General features: G+C 35.4%; 1 protein-coding gene and 1 non-coding gene across 2 annotated transcripts; both read right to left on the bottom strand.

The window, feature by feature from the left end:
- Positions 1-9,255: 9,255 nt before the first annotated feature.
- Positions 9,256-12,006, bottom strand: ZNF30 (zinc finger protein 30). Its single transcript, XM_073225603.1, is given in 5 exon segments — positions 9,256-10,248; positions 10,251-10,385; positions 10,388-10,441; positions 10,444-10,833; positions 11,964-12,006. Coding segments are annotated over 5 exon segments (945 nt in total). The 3' UTR covers positions 9,256-9,925.
- A 6,062-nt stretch (positions 12,007-18,068) lies between these two features.
- Positions 18,069-18,251, bottom strand: LOC118971642 (U2 spliceosomal RNA). Its single transcript, XR_005060157.2, has one exon. It is a non-coding gene; the product is annotated as a U2 spliceosomal RNA (small nuclear RNA).
- Positions 18,252-20,235: the final 1,984 nt, after the last annotated feature.

Below are 20,235 nucleotides of genomic sequence, written 5' to 3'. Positions count from 1 at the left end.
AATAAAATACCTAGGAATAAACCTAACCAAAGAAGTGAAAGACCTATACCCTGAAAACTACAAGACACTCATAATAGAAATTAAAGAGGACACTAACAAATGGAAACTCATCCCATGCTCTTGGCTAGGAAGAATTAACATCGTCAAAATGGCCATCCTGCCCAAAGCAATCTAAGATTCAATGCAATCCCTATCAAATTACCAATAGCATTCTTCAACAAACTGGAACAAATAGTTCAAAAATTCATATGGAAGCACCAAAGACCCCAAATAGCCAAAGCAATCCTGAGAAGGAACAACATAGTAGAGGGGGATCTCGCTCCCCAACTTCAAGCTAAACTACGAAGTCACAGTAATCAAGACAATTTGGTACTGGCACAAGAACAGACCCACAGACCAATGGAACAGAATAGAGACTCCAGACATTAATGCAAAGATAAGTGGTCTATTAATATACCATAAAGGAGCCATGGACATACAATGGGGAAATGACAGCCTCTTCAACAGTTGGTGTTGGCAAAACTGGATAGCTACATGTGAGAATGAAACTGGATCATTGTCTAACCCCATACACAAAAGTAAATTCGAAATGGATCAAAGACCTGAATGTAAGTCATGAAATCATAAAACTCTTAGAAAAAACATAGGCAAAAATCTCTTGGACATAAACATGAGTGACATCTTCATGAACATATCTCCCCGGGCAAGGGAAACAAAAGCAAAAATGAACAAGTGGGACTATATCAAGTTGAAAAGCTTCTGTACAGCAAAGGACACCGTCAACAGAACAAAAAGGCATCCTACAGTATAGGAGAATATATTCATAAATGACAGATCTGATAAAGGGTTGACATCCAAAATATATAAAGGGCTCATGCACCTCAACAAAAAGCAAATAATCCAACTAAAAAATGGGCAGAGGAGCTGAACAGACACTTCTCCAAAGAAAAAATTCAGATGGCCAATAGACACATGAAAAGATGCTCCACATCGCTAGTCATCAGAGAAATGCAAATTAAAACCAAATGAGTTATCACCTAACACCAGTAAGGATCACCACCATCCAAAAGACAAACAACAACAAATGTTGGCGAGGTTGTGGAGAAAGGCGAACCCTCCTACACTGCTGGTGGGAATGTAAATTAGTTCAACTGTTGTGGAAAGCAGTATGGAGGTTCCTCAAAATGCTCAAAATAGAAATACCATTTGACCCAGGAATTCCACTTCCAGGAATTTACCCTAAGAATGCAGCAGCCCAGTTTGAAAAAGACAGATGCACTCCTATGTTTATCGCAGCACTATTTACAATAGCCAAGAAATGGAAGCAACCTAAGTGTCCATCAGTACATGAATGGATAAAGAAGATGTGGTACATATACACAATGGAATATTAATTCAGCCACAAGAAGAAAACAAATCCTACCAATTGCAACAACATGGATGGAGCTAGAGGGTATTATGCTCAGTGAAATAAGCCAGGTGGAGAAAGACATGTACCAAATGATTTCACTCATATGTGGAATATAAGAACAAAGCAAAAACTGAAGGAACAAAACAGCAGCAGAATCACAGGACCCAAGAATGGACTAATAGTTACCAAAGGGAAAGGTACTGGGGAGGATGTGTGAGAATGGAGTGATAAGGTGGGGTGTGGGGAAGAAAGGGGCCGTTAAGATTAGCGTGCATAATGTGGGGGAGGCATGGGGAGGACTGTGCAACACAGAGAAGATAAGTAGTGACTCTATAGCATCTTATTACACTGATGGACAGTGACTGTAATGGGGTTTGTGGGAGGGACTTGGTGAAGGGGGGAGTCTAGTAAACATAATGTTCCTCATGTAATTGTAGATTAATGATACCAAAAAAAAGATAATGAGATTGGAATCTAAACATAGCACTAAAGAAAGGAATAAAACTATAGAGAAAGCAAGCAAGAGAAGACAGGAACAGAGAACTAAAACACAGCCAGAGGAAACAATTAACAAAATGGCAATACATACATACCTACCTACAATTACCTTAAACATAATGTACTAGATTCTCCAATCAAAAGACAAAGTGGCTGAATGGATTTAAAAAAATGACACATCTATATGTTACTTACAAGATTCACTTAAGATGTAAGGATACACACAGACTGAAAGTGAAGGGAAGAAAAATGTTTCAGGCAAACAGAAACCAGAAGAATGGTAAGCTATACTTATATCAGACAAACTACTTTAAAACAAAGGCTGTACATCTTACTATGCTGATGGACAGTGACTGTAATGGGGTATGTGGGGGGGACTTGATAATGGGGGGAGTCTAGTAACCATAATGTTTTTCAAGTAATTGTACATTAATGATAAAAAAAAAAACCCAGAGAGTTAAGAGGTAAGATTCTTAACTTATTCTTTAGTAAACAGACAGTAGCTCAGCCCACCTTAGGGGCTGGGCAGGCAGTGTTTGATATGCTCCCAGACCCAAGATGCCAGTATCTGAGAGAGAAATCAGAGCAGTGAATTTCTTGTGTTAAGTCAATTTTAAGTATTCAGGGACTGCTTAACAAGTCCACATCCCAAGGCCCTTTATCAAGTTCCCAAAAATCCTCAACTGCCTATAAAACCCCTAGAAAACACACAACTAGGGGATCTCTTGTCCCCTCCTGGTGTGAGCCAGGAGCTCTGTCTTCTCACTTTAACTTTAAATAAAAGCCTCTCCCTGGCTCTCCAAAAAAAAAAAAAAGGTTGTAATAAAAGACAAAGATGGGCATTTCATAATGATAAAGAGGACAATCCAACAAGAAGATACAATATTTGTAAATGTTTATGCACCCAACATAGGAACACCTAAATATGTAAAGCAAATATTAACAGACCTAAAGGGAGAATTCAACAACAATACAAATAATGGAAGAGGATTGTAATATCTCACTTATCTCACTGGATAGGTCATCCAGACAGAAAATAAGGAAACATTGGCCTTAAATATGCATTAGGCCAGATGGACTTAATATACACAGAAAATTCCACCCAGAAGGAGGAGAATACACATTCTTCTCAAGTGCACGTGAAACATTCTCTAAGATAAATTATACGATAGGCCACAAAAAAAATTTCAATAAATTCAGAAGATAGATACCCTATCAAGCATCTTTCATACCACAATGGTATACAACTGGAAATCAATCACAAAAAGAAAACTGGAAAAATTACAAATGTGTGCAGATTAAACAACATGCTACTGAACAACCAATGGGTCAATGAAGAAATCAAGAAATACCTTGAGACAAATGTAAATGAAAATAGAACATTCCAAAAATCTATGGGATGCAGCAAAATGAGTTCTAGAGGAAAGTTCACAGCAATACTCAAGAAACAGAAATTTCAAATAAACAATCTAACTTTACACCTAAACGATGAAGAAAAAGGAAAAATCAAAGCCCAAAGTTAGTAGAATGAAGAAAATAATAAAGATCAAAATAGAAATAAATAAAAAAGAGACTAAGAAGACAATAGAAAAGATCAATGAAACGAAGAACTGGTTCTTGAAAAGATAAAATTGATAAACCTTCACCTAGATTCACTAATAAAAAAGAGAAATAAGGCTCAAATAAATAAAATCAGAGATGAAAGAGACATTACAATGGGTATCAAAGAAATACGAAGGACCACAAGAAATTACTAACAAAAATTATACACCAACAAATTAGACAACCTAGAAGAAATGGATAAATCTCTAGAAACATACAATCTTCCAAGACTGAATCATGAGGAAATAGAAAATCTAGACTGATTATGAGTAAGGAGAATGAATCAGTATTTAAAAAAATCTCTCTACAAAGGAAAGTCCACCACCAGACAGCTACAGTGGTGAATTCTACCAGTCAAATATTTAATACCCCTTCCTCTCACACTCTCCCAAAAACCTGAGGAGGGAATGATTCCAAACTCATTTTATGAGGCCAGTCTTACCCTGACAACAAAATCAGACAAGGACATCACAGTGAGAGGAAATTACAGGCCAATATCCCTGATGATAACCGATGCAAAAAATGCTCAACAAAATATTGGCAAACCAAATTCAACAATATAATAAAAAGATCATACAACATCATCAAGTGGGATTTATTCCAGGGATGCAAGGATGGTTCAACAACCACAAATCAATCAGCACATTAACAAAGTAAAGGATAAAAATCATATGATTATCTCAATAGATCCTGGAAAAACATTTGACAAAATTCAACATCCATTTATGATAAAAACTCAGAAAAGTGGGTACAGAGGGAATGTACCTCAACATAATACAAACCCCAGCTAACATTATACTCATAAGTGAAAAGGTGACACCTTTTCCTCCAAGATCAGGAACAAGAGAAAGATGCCCACTCCTGCCACTTTTATTCAACATAGTCCTAGCTGGAGAAACTAAGCAAGAAAAATAAATAAAAGGCATCCAAATTGGAATGGAAGAAGATGATCACTATTTGTGAAGATGATTTTAATATACAGGATATATGTTAAATATATTAATATATAGAAAAATAAGGAATCAAAAAAGCTGCTAGAATAAATGCAGTGGAGTTGTATGATATAAAATCAATATGCAAAAACCTGTTGTTTTTATACACTAACAATGAACTATCAGAAAGAAATTAAGAAAACAATCCCATTTACAATTGCATCAAAGAGTAAAATACCTAGGAATAAATTTAACCAAGGAGATGACTTATACAATGAACAATCTAATGAAAGAAAGAAAACCACTGAAGAAAGAAATCAAAGAAAACACAAGTAAATCTATGCTCATAGATTGCAAGAATTAATATTATTAAAATGTCCACATTACCTGTTCCACACCACCTCCTTTCAGGTTCCCAGACCCAATTCAAATGTGTGTGTATATCAGGGTTTTCCAGTGTGTATGTGGTGGAAGGAAGTCTTCCCACATGATACCAAGCCGTCCTTGAACACTAGCAGGATGTCTAAAAATGCAACTCAACTCTGACACTATTTACCAGAGACAGCACCAGATTCCCGAGGTTAAGGGTTCCATCCCACAATTCTGCTCTCAACCCCCAACTTCAGATGCCAGTAGCAAGCCCCAGGCTGTTAACTGTGCTTCTGACCAAGCAACTACGGATTGGAGATTTCAACAACCTTCCCCCTTAGGTTCAATTAATTTGCTCAGCTCACAGAACTGAGGAATACATGTTTACCAGTTAAATAAAAGATACCATAAAAGATACAAGTTAACAGCCAGATGAAGAGAGACATAGGGCAAGGTCTCAAATAAAGGAGCTTCTATTCTCCTAGCGCTTGGTGTCTGGCTCAGTGACACAGAGAAGCATTCTGGTTCCCCGAGCATGAAAGCTCTGACAGAGAAGCAGGATGCAAAAAAGAGAGATGTTTTCATGGGTTTCTATGAGGGCTTCGTTGCAGTCATGATTGACTAAATCATTAGCCACTGGGTGATTCAACCTCCAGCCCCAACACTTACGTGGGGTCTCAAAGTCTCTCATTAACATGACAGAACACCCATTTCACCTTTAAGGCTCTTAAATGTTTTCAGGAACTGTGGATGAAGATCAAATATACCTGAGGAATACATACTTGGTCATCTGAATTATCAAATATCTATTTCTTAAAATGCATTATATTGTATTACCCAAAGCAACCTAAATCCCAATGGTATTTTTTCACAGAAATAGAATAATCCTAAAATTTGTATGGAACCAGAAAAGACCTTGAATAGCCACAGCAATCTAGAGAAAAACAAAATGAATGGCATCAAACTTCTTGATTTCAAACCATAAAGGATTAAAAACTCAACAGTACAAAAACAAACAGCCCAATAAAAAATTTGAACAACTGCTTCACCAAAGATATATGGATGTCAAATAAGTACTTGGAAAAAATGGTGAACATCATTAGCCACAGGGAATTACAAATTAAAACCACAAGGATATATCACCAGACACCTATCAGAATGGTGGAAAACAAAAACAAACTGACAGTACCAAGTGTTGGTGAGAGTGTTTAACTAGAACTCTCACACATTGATGGTGGGAATAGAAAATGTAAAGCCATTTTGGAAAACAGTTGGCAATTTCTTATAAAGTTAAACATACTTAACATACAACACTTCTATTCCTAGGTATTTATCTAAAGAAATTAAAATGTCCACACATAAGGACAAATGTGCAGTTATTCATGATTGCTAAAACCTGGAAACCCAAATTTCTATTGTGTGGTGAATGGATATAAAGATAAAATGGAATACTACTCAACAATAAAAGAAAAACAAGCTGATACAATAAAGTGGATGAATCACAAGTGCATTATGCTGAATGAAAAAGGTCAAGAATGAAAGTTTACTGACGGTATTTGCATGATATTCTGAAAACAGCAAACTATAGGTCAGTTGTTGCCAAGAGCTGGGGTTGGAGAAAGGAAACTGACTAGTAAGGATCCTGAGAACTCTTGGGGGCAACGGAAATATTCTGTATCTTGATTATTAGTTATGGTTATATAACTGTATGTATTTGTCAAAAACCACAGAACTCTACACCTAAAAAGGGTGAATTTTACTCTGTGTAAACTGTGTCAATAACAAAATAAAAACCACAAAATTCCCTCACCAACATAGATATGAAAATTCTTTAATAAACATGAGCAAAATGAAAGCAGGAATGCGTAAGTGTACTATGATTTTAGGAAGGAAAAGTTGAGCTAACATTTGAAAATCAATGTAAATTTCTCTGAAGAAAAAACAAAAACTGCATGATGATCTTAACTGAGGAAGATGGAAGCATTTGACAATATGCAACTCACTTTAATGTAAAAGGGAAATCCCTCATCTTTATAGAAGACATCTATGAAAAATCAAAAGCTACCATTATATTTAAATGGTAAAGAACTAAATGTTTTCCCCCAAGATTAGACAAAAGCCAAGGGATGTCCACTATCATTCCTTCTATCCAACATTGTACTGGATGCCTAAGAAATGCAGTAAGAGAAGACAATTCAGACTGGACAGGAAGTAGTAAAAGTATGTTTATTCACAAATGATATGGTTTTGTACATAGAAAATTCTAAGAAATCTATAAAAAGCTACTAGAGCTCACACATGAATTTACTGATATCATAGGAAAAGAAAGTCAATATGCAGAAAACATTTTCCTACATACATATTTATGTACCACTTTACAGTTATTCAATAGCATTTATAAAAACATCAAGGATTATGACATACTTAAGGATAAGTTTAACAAAATATACGTAAGACCTGAACGCTGATATTACAAAACATTGTTGAGAGAAATTAAAGACCTGAATAAAAGGAGACATAAGTCCATGGATTGGCAGACTCAACAGTGTTAAGATGTAAATTAACTACATACTGATCTATAGATTCAATGCAATCCACATTATAATCCTTCTAGCAATTTTCCTCCATAGAAATTGAAAAGCTGATTTAAAAATAGGTAAGTGAAAAGGACCTTCAACGAAGTAATATTGAAACGGTAGTAATCAATACTTTTTGGTATTAGAGAATAGACCTATAGAACAATGATATAGAGGAGTATTCAAAAATATGAGTAAACTCATGTAGTCTACTGATTTTCAACAAAGCAACAACACAACTTCCTTGGACTCCTCAAAAAATCAAAACAAGGCAAAACGGTGGGGCTCAAGAGTAAAAGATTAATACTTAGGAGTGAACTCTACAACTTCCTCTTACATACAGAAGTAACATATACAGAAATAAAATAAGACAACTTTTCAAGATATCCCAGAAGAAATGAATGACTGTTCCTTCTTTCAACAGCTTTATTAGTTGCATATGCTGTGGCAATTATTGTACAGATAGTAGGGATAAAGAGGTGAACAAAATGAAATTCTGGATTTTAATCCTAGTTTCCTGCAGGTGTTAGTTTTCTAATTTATTTTGTTATTTTAGAATTAATGTTCCAGTTACAGTTCTGGCCTACATAAATTTCTGATATATAGGCATCTCATTATTATTCTTTTGTGAATAAACCATAATTTCATAGTTTTTGGTTTTCTCTTTAATCTGAAGCTTACACATACATGTGATCACTTCCCAAATGAAGACACTGAAAATATCACTATTCAGATCACTAACTGCAACAAGGAAAGCTCCAGCAGTGACAACCTGAACCAAGTTACAACACTCAGTGTTACCACTTTTGGGAAAATCTGATATTCTGTGTTTAGCAAATACATGCAGCATTACCTCAGATGTGTTCTTCAAAACCCAATGAAATCTTTGTAACTTCCAATATAGAAAAAACCTGGGATACATGAAAAATTAAATGACAGTATGAGGAAACGAACACAGAATGCAATAGGTAAGTGAAAGGACCTTCAACGAAGTAATATTGAAACGGTAGTAATCAATACTTTTTGGTATTAGAGAACAGACCTATAGAACAATGATATAGAGGAGTATTCAAACATATGAGTAGACTCATGTAGTCTACTGATTTTCAACAAAGCAACAACACAACTTCCTTGGACTCCTCAAAAAATCAAAATCATGTAAAAAGGTGGGGCTCAAGAATAAAAAATTAATATTTAGGGGTGAAGTCTATAACTTCTTCTTACATGCAGAAATAACTTATATACAGAGATAAACAAGACAAAATGTTACCAAAGATGGTGGCAATTTTACTATTCTATTTTCCTCTATGTTGAAATTTCCATTTTAAAAAAGTTGCGGAAATTTCCATATGGACAGTTTATTTTTTCTATTCCTATTATTAATTTCCAACTTATCCTAAATTTTAGACAAAGAATGTGGACTATAGGGTATTCTCAACAACTTCACACATAGTAAAAGTCAGGGTGTCTTTCAACAATTGCTTGATTCAACTTGAGATGAGTTCTAAATGAGTATCATCTTATGTTTCTTTCTACATAGTTTTATCCAGAAAGATTCATCTAAAATTTTAAAATAGATATGTGCATATAGGGGCATTTCTAAATTAACTACATATGTAGAGTCTTAGTCTCAAAATTTTACTAGAAGTTAAATAATGAAACTAGTATATATTGAGCAAAGGTCTTTACAGTAATTTAGGTTCTATTATCACCATTTTAAACCAATGCCCTGAGATGGAAAATTATGGTGCTGAATGCTAAACAGGTTGTTAAGCGGGTGGAATGACTATGATGAGTTAACAGGTGTGCTATAGTTAAAGGCTTTCCAATATATATTATATTAACTGGTTTTTAAAACTCAGGATGAATTATCTCAAGTTCAGCAATGATTTAAGAATAAGTGGAAGATTTCTTTTATTCACTTCATTACATCCTACCAGAATGTTACACAAAATTTCATGCTATCACTATGATGAGCATTAATGTTTCCCACTTTTTCTGTATCAGCCAGCAGTATGAATACTCTGATACTGTAAATGCAAGAATGGTTCTTATGTTTTCTGCATTACATTATGAATTCTACAATCTAACAAAGAGAATATTTCCTAAAGGCCAACTAACATTTTTATATTCAAAGGTTTCTCAATATCAGGAATTTCTGATGCTGAAGTCTGAGCCATACATAAAAGACTTCTCAAATTCCTTAAATTCTTAGGGTCTTACACCCATATGGTTTCTTTGATGTGCTTTAAGGGCTGAACTGTATCTAAAGGCCTTCCCACATTTTTTACACTTAAAGGGTTTCTCACCAGTGTGAATCCTCTGATGTTCTGTAAGGAATGAACTATCTAAAGGTCTTCCCACATTCCTTACAGTCAAAGTGTTTCTCACCAGTATGAACACTCTGATGTCCAGTAAGTTGTCCATACACAGTAAAGGCCTTCCCACATTTGTTGCATTCACAAGGTTTCTCACCAGTGTGAATTCTTTGATGTTGAATAAGGTAAGAGCCAGAATTAAAGGCCTTCCCACATCCCTTACATAGGGTTTTTCACCACTATTAATTCTTCCACGTTGTACAGGTATGAGGCACAACCAGAAGTTTTTCCACATTCCTTACATTCATACGGTTTCACATTAACATGAATTTTCTGATGTTGTGTGAGATGTATATGTACTCTAAAGGCCTTCCCACATTCCTTACATTCATAGGGCTTCTCACCAGTATGAACCGTTTGATGTACAATAAGTTGATGGCGACTGATAAAAGCCTTGCTGCATTCATTACACTCATAGGGTTTCTCACCTGTGTGAATTCTCTGATGCTGAACGAGGTATGAACCAGAACTAAAGGCCTTACACACTCCTTGCACTCATAGGGTTTCTCACCCATGTGAAGTCTTTCATGCTGAACAAGGTATGAGGCATGACTAAAGGCCTTCCCACATTCCTTGCATTAATAGGGCTTTACCCCTGCATGAATTCTCTGACGTGCATTAAAAGTGAACTAAGTCTAAAGGCTTTTCCACATTCCTTACATTCAAAGGGTTTCCACCAGTATGAATACTCTGATGTCAGATAAGTTGCCCATACACAGTAAAGGCCTTTCCACATTCCTTACATTCATAGGATTTCTCACCAGTATGAATTCTCTGATGTTTAACAAGGTATGAGAAAGTACTAAAGGCCTTCCCACAGTCCTTACATTCATAGGGTTTTTCGCCAGTGTGAATACTTTGATGCTGAAGTAGTTTTCCATACACTATAAAAGCTTTCTCACATTCTTTACATTCATAGGGTTTCTCACCATTATGGATTCTTTGATGCTAAACAAGGTATGAGCTACTACAAAAAGTTTTTCCACATTCCCCACATTCATATGACTTCTTATCAGTGTGAATATTCTGATGTACAGTAAATTGATGGCTGCTGCTAAAGGTCTTTCCTTATATTCATTGGGCTTCTCAACAGTGTGAATGTTGTGATGCTGAACAAGATATGAAAAGGCACTAAAGGCCTTTCCACACACTTTATATTTATATAGTTTCTCACCAACATGCAATCTCTGATGTTTGGTAAATAGATGTCCATTACTAAAGTTCTTCCCCCATTCTTTACATTTGCAGGGTTTTTCACTAGAATGTATTCTCTCCTACTGAATAGGCTTTGAGCCTTGACAAAGTCTTCTCACATTCCTGACATTCACATAATATCTCTCTACTAACAATTCTCTGATATAGAGCAAAAGAGGTACATTTCTCCTAAGTGGGCATTTCTTTATAGCTGATTATCTCATCTTTCACCTGAAAATCTGGAAGAAAAAAAAGGATTTCAAATGAAGAAAAGGGACAAATTGAAAATAATATACATTAGAAAGCAATTGCTTAAATAATACTAAAATACAGTATGAAAATCAAAATAGGTCTAGGAGAAATGCAGAGTTTGCATTCATGTACAACAGTAAGGCTGGTGATTAGTAAAATAATATCACTTCTGATATTTAGGTGTGGATCACAATCTTTGAAGAGCTTGTTAAAAAACATGTTCAAGCACCATCCCAGGGCCCGAGTCAGAATACACAGTGGAAGTTCCTGGGCACTGTATTTTTAATGTATCTAACAAATGTTTCTAATATAGGTGAAATTTCATTGCCTCCCACCGTGGTTTCTCTTTATACTTAGAATAAAATCCATGTAACTTTCATTGAATAATAAAGTTCCTGTTTACCTATCAGGCCTCAGATCAAAGTTAATTCCTTTTGTTTCCTATTTACCTCACTTCCCCCTTTCAGCACCTGGAATGTGTCAAATTTTCTCATCTTTTGGTTCCATCTGCAGGTGGCATCATCTCCCCCCAATCCTTTAGTTCAGTGTTGTTTGCAGACTGGATCTTTGTCATCCTATATATGTTTAAGGTAAAATGTCACTTTATCAGGAATATTGTAAATTGTTGACCTTGTCTAAGGATGTCCATACCTTTCTGTTCTAATACTTCATTCCAATAATTACTATCTCTTTTCAATTATATAATTATTTCTCTTTGTTATGATTTTTAACTTATTTCTCTCAAACCTACCTATGGTACATAGTATTTTGGTCTTCACGACCTTTGCCGTCATTGTGCCTGGGAATATGTTGCATCACATGGCAAAAGGTATATAATTATGGTTACTAATTAGTTGATTTAAAACAGGGAGATTTACCCTGGATTATACAGAAAGGGCCTTAAAAAGAGCTGTCTTCTGGCTCAGGGCAGAAGAGGCATCAGAGACATTCAAGGGGTGAGAAGGAAAAGACTTGCTGATAGCTAGCTTGAAGGTGGATGTCAGGTGTGAGAAGGAAATGAGCTCTGTCAATAACAGTGAGCTTGGAAGAAGACCCCATGCTGTAAAAAACAACTCACAGCTGACCTTGATTTAGCCATCCTGTGCTGAACTGCTGACTTACAGAAGTTTGCAATAATAAATGAACATAGTTTTTAGCTACTAAGTCTGTGGCAATTTGTTATGCAGCAATAGGCAACTAATATGCTCCCCAAGAGCAGATCCCTGTTTCATTCTGCACTGAACTATAACCCTCTAATAATTAGTAGAATTAATTACAAAAAACAAAACACACACACACAGAGAAAATCCCTAGACAAAAGAAACAAATTAGGCTATTATTCCTAGACAATATTACTCACTGAAAATCCATTGATATGAAATAGGGAATCCTCGAGAAAATAAATAATTTCTGGAGGAAGGTAGGGGAAGGTCTAAAGTTAGCCTCAGACATCTATGCCAAAAAGTAGGGAAAATTTCAAAGATTCATGGGTTTGTCCAAGAAATGGAGAAGACCAAATATGGAGCTCTATATGGCAAATACAAAGGAATACACAAATGGTTGCTCTGAATCATACATTCTGAATCAATAAAAAATGAATTCACACTAATTCTTGTGAGGGAATAGAAAAAATAATTTTTATTCTCCTTCACTGTTAAATAATCTACTTAGAAAGTATTTACTAGTAAGGCATCAATTTATCTTCCCCTTCTCACTAGAACTATGTTTCAAGACACCTAAAAAGTACTAGTTTATAAGAACCAGAAATATTTACAGAAGAAATAGTAATAATGAAATATCTTCCTGTAAATAATGTCATTTTTATTCTGATGAGGATTAACAATGTTGTTAAAACCACTACAGGAGAGCTGGCTAAAGAGAAGAGTATTCCTTGATAATAAAGTAAAATCACACATTAGTGTTAAGCCACAAGGAGAAAAATTAACTGGCTAATAATGTAGGTTTGCACTGTTATCATTCTAATCCAGCGGTCAGTCTTTAATGATGGGCACAGCCAGATATTATGTGTCTTCTGATAAAATACACATCATCTTCTGGGATATAGTCCAGACAAAAAGTTTATCTTTTTAAAATATTGCCATAATATAAGTCCATACAGGCATTCTGACCAAAACCAGATCACTGAGATGGCACCTAAAGATCCCAGCATAGAACATGTACACCAAAGTAAATTGGAAAACTGGATTAGATGTTATCTCATTAAATTGAATACTGGTCTCTGTTATCTCTTAGGATCATTTTGGCCCATTAATTCCCCTTCCCAGAAAAAGAGCTCTTTAGGTAGTAACTTAATTAAATGAGAAAAACTGGGCCTTGACTACTGCCAAAAACCTTCAACTAACCATTAAAGGAGAACTTGGGCTGCTTTCTTCTGCCCCAGGCCTTTTCACATCATGCCACACCAGAGGACCTCAGAATGGGGAGAATTACGTAGCACTACGGTCCAGAGAACACTAGACGGGGGCAATGTCACAAATCTTATCTATGCAATTGGATAGGCATGAGTTCAAAACATTGTTTAGAAAAATACTGACCTTACAAGGGAGAAACACTGCTCTCCAATCAGAAGAATGTTGTACTCATATCTTTGAAGACCTCTTTGAGATCTTTAAGGTCACTAAAATGATCCAGGAAAAAAGAAATCATAGAAATAGGTAATTGCCATAATTCCTCCATACCTTGTTCTGGGGGCTCTTTGGATTAGAGATGGGATAAGTTTTTGGTTTTGGGTGATTCTGGGTACTAGACTTTGATCCTGGCCTAGAAAAAGACTGGAACTCCTCACAACAATCCTTCTCTTAGTATTTGTCTGTACTTCAGCCTTCAAACATATAATCTACTGTCTTCATGATCCATCCAACAGTTGTGTACATTTTGATAATTACGTCCCAGGAAGATGATGGTCTGTCTTCCAGATAAGGCTTACAAATGACCAAAAAGGGGTGGGGAAGCCAACCAAGAAGTGAAACCAACATAATTCCCTTTCTTTCATTAAACAAAACTGAGACAAACATACTTGCCAGTGCCAGTCTTTAACTCCCCATATACTATCAGGGACATGGGATCAAGTTTTAGTTTTTGAAGCTTTTTCTAAAGCAGTTTTATTTGTAAGAATTAATATTTTATGAGTTTTACTGTTTCTTAAACATCCCCCAAGGAACAAAGAGGAACAGTCACTTATTTTCAAAACAGAATAAATCTCATTCCATCTTAGAGTTAGATTGGGTTCTACTGAATTTTTTTATATAACTAAGATAAACTATGAAATAGCAATCATCTTATTTTTCCTTAAATAGAATGTTCCCTTGAACCATTTTTCTGTGTCATCATCCAAAGAGATATTTCATCATTACTCAGCAATTATATCCAAGTATGCAAAAATAAAAGCTAAAATAAGAAGGTGGAGGAATGGATTTGCCTATGAAGATGATGCAGTAGTTAAATAAATCATTATTACATCGCCCTTCAGTTTTCTTACTGTGTTGCTCAAAGGATTGCATTATCTTTCAGGGTTTCAAAGAAGTCTGCAGTTATCACGTGTCCTTTAAAAAGTATTTAGCTTTTAGCGAACACAGCTTACTGTTCAAATATTTTTCATCATCCACCCATAATAACAAAGAAAAGCAAAATGACAAAGGAAGTCATTTCACAACTATCAGACAAATCAGAAGATAAATGCAAAGAAAGGGAACAGCATTCTAGACCAGCACTGCCGGATGTCTTGACACTAGCTACATGACTGAATGAGATGAGCTGTGAGGATAGCATACACACCAGATTTCAAAGACTTGGTACAAACAGAAATGTAAATTATCTCATTAATTTATAGGGATTATATATTAAAATAATAATCTTTGGGACATATGGAAATAAAATACATTAATTAATTAATTACACCTTCTTTTAAAAAATTTACCACTAGAAAAAAAATTACATTAAGTGGCTTGCATTACATTTTTATAGACAGCACTGCTCTAGATGACAAAATGGTGTACGGTGTACTGTCTTACTAATCAATATTGTCTATAATTAAAAAAAGACCACTGATAGACAAGTTACACATGGATTAATAGATAATATAAATAACTCATGGTAACTCCATAACGAGATTCTCTAAATGTAGTATCTCTTTTAAAAAGCCCATCTTTGTAGGCTCCCTGGAAACTATCCTATAGATTGTTACAGGTATTGAATTCTGTGAAACGTGTGTCTTCTTTAAGCTAGTGTAACTCGCAAACCTGCCTGGCATGTATCTCATCTCTCTGCATCTTCCTTTTTGGATAACTGTGTGTCTCCTGCATGAACCACTGTAAAGATTCACTCTGAGAGACAGCCGATGCCACCCTGATGCAAGCTGGGGCTCCTGTTGTGTGATGTTCTGAATACAGAGGGCCAAGATCACCACCAAACGCAGTGTTAGCCTGAATGTCCCGTTGAGCCTAAGATGACCCTCTGTCTGTCTGGTGGGCAGGTAGGTAAAAAAATGGTTTTCTTCTTGTGATTATGGAGAAAAATGTCCTTACTCTTAGTACATTCCTAAGTATTTAGGGATGAAGTATAATAATTTGTGCAACTTACTTAAGTGGTACAGCAAAAAGTTTTACATAGATAGAGAGCAAAATGGTAAAATACTAAAGATTGGTGAATCTATGTAAAGGTTTGAAGAGAGAGTCATTATCACATTACTCTTTCTACTGTTACGTAGTTTTTAACCCAGTTGACAAAATGCAAAAACAAACAAAAAAAGTATTTTAGGAATAGTATACTTCCATATGTTAAGGGACAATAAAATCTACAATTTATAGAAAACAAAACAGAAGCAAGCCCTTGACATAATATAAACTGACTGATAACATGCAAAGTGTATTGGATTGAATAGTGTTCCCCAAAATTCTTGTCCACTCAGAACTTGAAGTTGCTTGGAAATAAGGTCTTAGTAGATATAATTAGTTAAGATGAGGTCATCCTGGATTAGGGTGGGTCGTAAATCTAAAATGATCAGTGTCCTTAGAAGAAAAAGAGAGGACATAGAGACACAGACACACGTGAGAACACCCTGTGACACTGCAGACAGAGACTGAAGTGATACAGCTATAAACCAAGAATGTCAAGGCTGCCAGGAACCACCAGAAGCTAGAAAAAGGCAAAGAAAGATCCTCCCCTAGAACCTTCAAAGAGAGCATGCCCTTCATCTCTTGATTTTGAACTTCTGGCTTCCAGAATTGAGGCAGTAAATTTCTGTTGTTTTAAGTCACCAAGGGTGTGGTAATTTGTTACAGCAGAACTAATTTACAGGTTTGTAGTAATTTATTATGGCAAAAACTAATACTCAAGGTAAGATGGATGAATATATAATACAGAAAATAGCTATGAAGTAGGTATTAAATGACTCTTCTTCAGGTAATTGTTTTTTCTGAAAATCAGTTCTAGTCAAATGATGAATAATTATAGGAGTAAGGACTGTGTCAGTGCCAATTTTAATTTAAAAAAAGCAGAAGTTGACCAAAATGTTCGATGACACATAACTGAAACTAAAGAAAATTTTTAAATGCAAATGACAACTGTCTCCAAAATAGTAACAAATTTCAAACATGCACATTTCTACTAGGACTTACATCAACTTTTTTAAAAAAGATGCTAAATTTCTTGTTTATTTTTAAAATGAAAAAGAATTGGCACATATTCCAAACAACGTGATTTCCAACCACAGAACTGTATTGAAATGTGCCACAAAAAGACCTTCAATTTATCCAAAAGAACACTATCTCTTTCTTACTGCCTTATCTTCACTGCCTGAACCCTGGTACTTTCTCCCATGATCCTTCCTTATCACTCCTCAGCTGTCTCCCTTTCAACAGACTCCAGAGTCTACATCTCCTGCCTTCATTTTCATCTGTGTCCTATTTATAAAGAGGTGCTCTTTACAAAGTCGTGAATGCCACTTAATTACATATTCTAGCTCCATATTAAGATTATAAATACCATTATAAGGTTTTTTTTTCCAAGTAAACTCATACAAAAATGACACAGAAGCTACTGTGAAGAGGCTCCCATTTGCCAAATGTGGGACAATTTTAACATCAAAATGATAGAAAAAGATTATAGCTCATTGAAACAATAAGAATGCATGGAGCCATACTGATATTAATACAATAAATGAAAAAAAAGTGGGGGAGAAGGAAATGCTCTTCTTATATTAAAATGCTAGCTAACAGATGTTGAAGAAACGATAGAGTTACAAAATATCACCAGGCAACCATCTAGTCAGCGAACTATGGTCCATGGGCTGTCTCGCCTGCCATCTGGTTTTGGAATTAAGTTTTAATGGTACACAGCCACACCAAGTCATTCACATGTTGTCAATGGCTGCTTTCAAGATACAACAGAACTGAGTAATTTAACACAAACCATATGGCCCATAAAGCCTAAAACATTTACTATCTGGCTTTTACAAAGAAGTTTGCTGACCCTGGATCTTTACTTCAGAATTAGCAAAAATTAGCATGCTAAAATCAGTGGTAAAAATTTGATGCGGAACATGATTTACAGTTCCAAAGTACCTACCAACAAAATAAATACTCAGAGAATGAACTTATTTTTAGGAAGTACACACAGAAACATTTGAGGTAAAGGTAAAGTGCATGTCATAGGGAGGGTGCAGGATGAGAATGATAAAAAGCAAATGTATAAAATATTAACCTCGGGTAAAGGTTTATATGTATGTTCTATACTACTTGTACAAGTTTTCTGGTTAGAAATTACTTCAAAATGAAAGAGTTATATAAAAACAATCAATTACCGCATACATTTTTTTTTTTATGATTCCCTAGTGAAGGGGGTTTGTACCATTTCTGAAAGTGCTGCAATACCAGGTTGTTGCATGGAGTGGACGGAGCAAGCTCCTATTGTCCATTTCCTAGTTCCAAAAATCCATTTAATATATTGTCCTCATATAGAAGACATATCTGGTGTTAAACTAATTAAGAACAGATACTTAGCTAAAAGGCCAAGAAGAGATATATACATACTTTTTTAAATAATTAATTTTCAGCTAAAAGAATAATGAATATACAAATGAGGAATAGGACACTGATTATTAAAGATCATAAGCCAGACTGTGTCTAAATTCTAGCTCCAACAACTTGCTCTGTAATTAGGAAAATTTCTTAAATCATCCCAAGCCTTAATTTCCTCAGATACAAAATGCTGACATAAATTTCACAAGTCATATTGTTGCAGTGAGATTCAATAAGGCAGTACATGTAAAATGTTTATAACAGTACTGGACGAAGAGCACAGAATCAATGAAGTAATTGCAGTAACTACAACTACAACAACTACTAACTACCAGCACCAGCACCAGCACCACCAGCATCACCACCACCATGACCACCACCACCAGTACTGGCTGAGTAAGAGGCAATGGTAAAAAAGGAGTAAGTCAGTAAACTGAATAAGTGGAAGTAAACGGAACAACAATGTCAAGATCTCATACTGCCCCTCACTTATTTTCAGTTAATGATTTTTCTCCTTTTATCTCTGAGAAAATAGGACAAAAGATACATACTCTGCTCTACCATATCAATTAAGTTATCTATACCCAAATCCACTGTCACATTTATTTTTATGCACAAAATTCTACCACTTTACCCATCATACTCAAGGCTATTGTTTCCATAATAATTTCCTCTTCTTTTTTATTGAAGTATAGTTGATATATAATTTTATATTATTTTCAGGTATACACAGTGGTTCAGCGATTACCCACATTATTAAATCCTCACCCCAACTAGTGCAGTTACTGTCAACATAGAAAGAGGTTACAGAATCATTGACTATATTCTCCATGCTGGACTTCTATCCCTGTGACCAACTTATATTATGACTGAGAATTTTTGCACCCCTTTATACCCCTCATCCTCCCCAACCACCCATCCCAACTCCTCCTGCATGGTAACCACCAGTCATTTCTCAGTGTCTATGAGTCTACTGCTATTTTACTCACTTTGTTTAGTTTTGTCTTTAGATTCCACAAATAAGTAAAATTATCTGGTATTTGTCTTTCTCCACCTGGCCTATTTCACTTAGCATAACACCCTCTAGGTCCATCCATGTTGTCATAAATGGCAGGATTTCCTTTTTTATGGCCGAATAATATTCCATTATGTCTCTATACCACTCTTCTTTATCCATTCATCTATTGATGGACATTTTGGTTGCTTCCATATCTGGATTATTGTAAATAATACACAATAAACACAGGGATGCATATATATTTTCAAATCAGGTATTTTGTTTTCTTCAGGCAAATTCCTTTAAGTGGAATTACTGGGTCATATCTTATTTCTATTTTTAGTTTTTTGAGGAATAATTCCCTCTTTCTAATTCATCCATTTTTACCATTCTGTGGTAAAGTATCAATCATCCAGCTTTAACACCATGTCCCAATTAATCCCAGCTCAACAAACTGCTGTCCTCATTCTTATCACTGCCTCACCTCACCTCCCATTCTGTTTAAAGCAGACCAGTCAGGCTTTCACTCCTTGACCCACTAATAAATTCCACTTCTGGGAAGACCAAGTATTGTGTTCAATTCTCATTTCTTATTTTAATTCACTTTCCAGTGATCATTCCACCATCTTGAAACATTTTCTTCATGTCTTCAGTGGTACCACTTTCTGGTTTTAGTTCTACCTTAAAACATGTTCCTTCTCAGCAGTTTCTTTCATAGGTTCCTCTAACAGACCTGTAAATGTTAGAGAACCCACTATCTACACTGGCTCTTGGGGTGACCTCATCCAGTCCCATGGCTTTAAGTACTAGCCAGCCATATGACAATAAAACCCAAATTGTTATGTGAGAGCCTAAACTCTCCCTGAGCTCCAGACATCCATATTCAACAGCCAACTCAGCATCTCTAACTAGATGATTAACAGTCACCTCAAACTTAACAATTCAAAGCAGACATCTTTTGGTTTTCTCTCCAACCCATCTTTTCCCTC

The sequence above is a fragment of the Manis javanica genome, chromosome 17 (assembly GCF_040802235.1).
Source record: "Manis javanica isolate MJ-LG chromosome 17, MJ_LKY, whole genome shotgun sequence".
NCBI lineage: Eukaryota > Metazoa > Chordata > Mammalia > Pholidota > Manidae > Manis > Manis javanica.
Note: the sequence above shows the minus strand (reverse complement) of the source record. Positions and strands in the feature narration are given on the sequence as shown.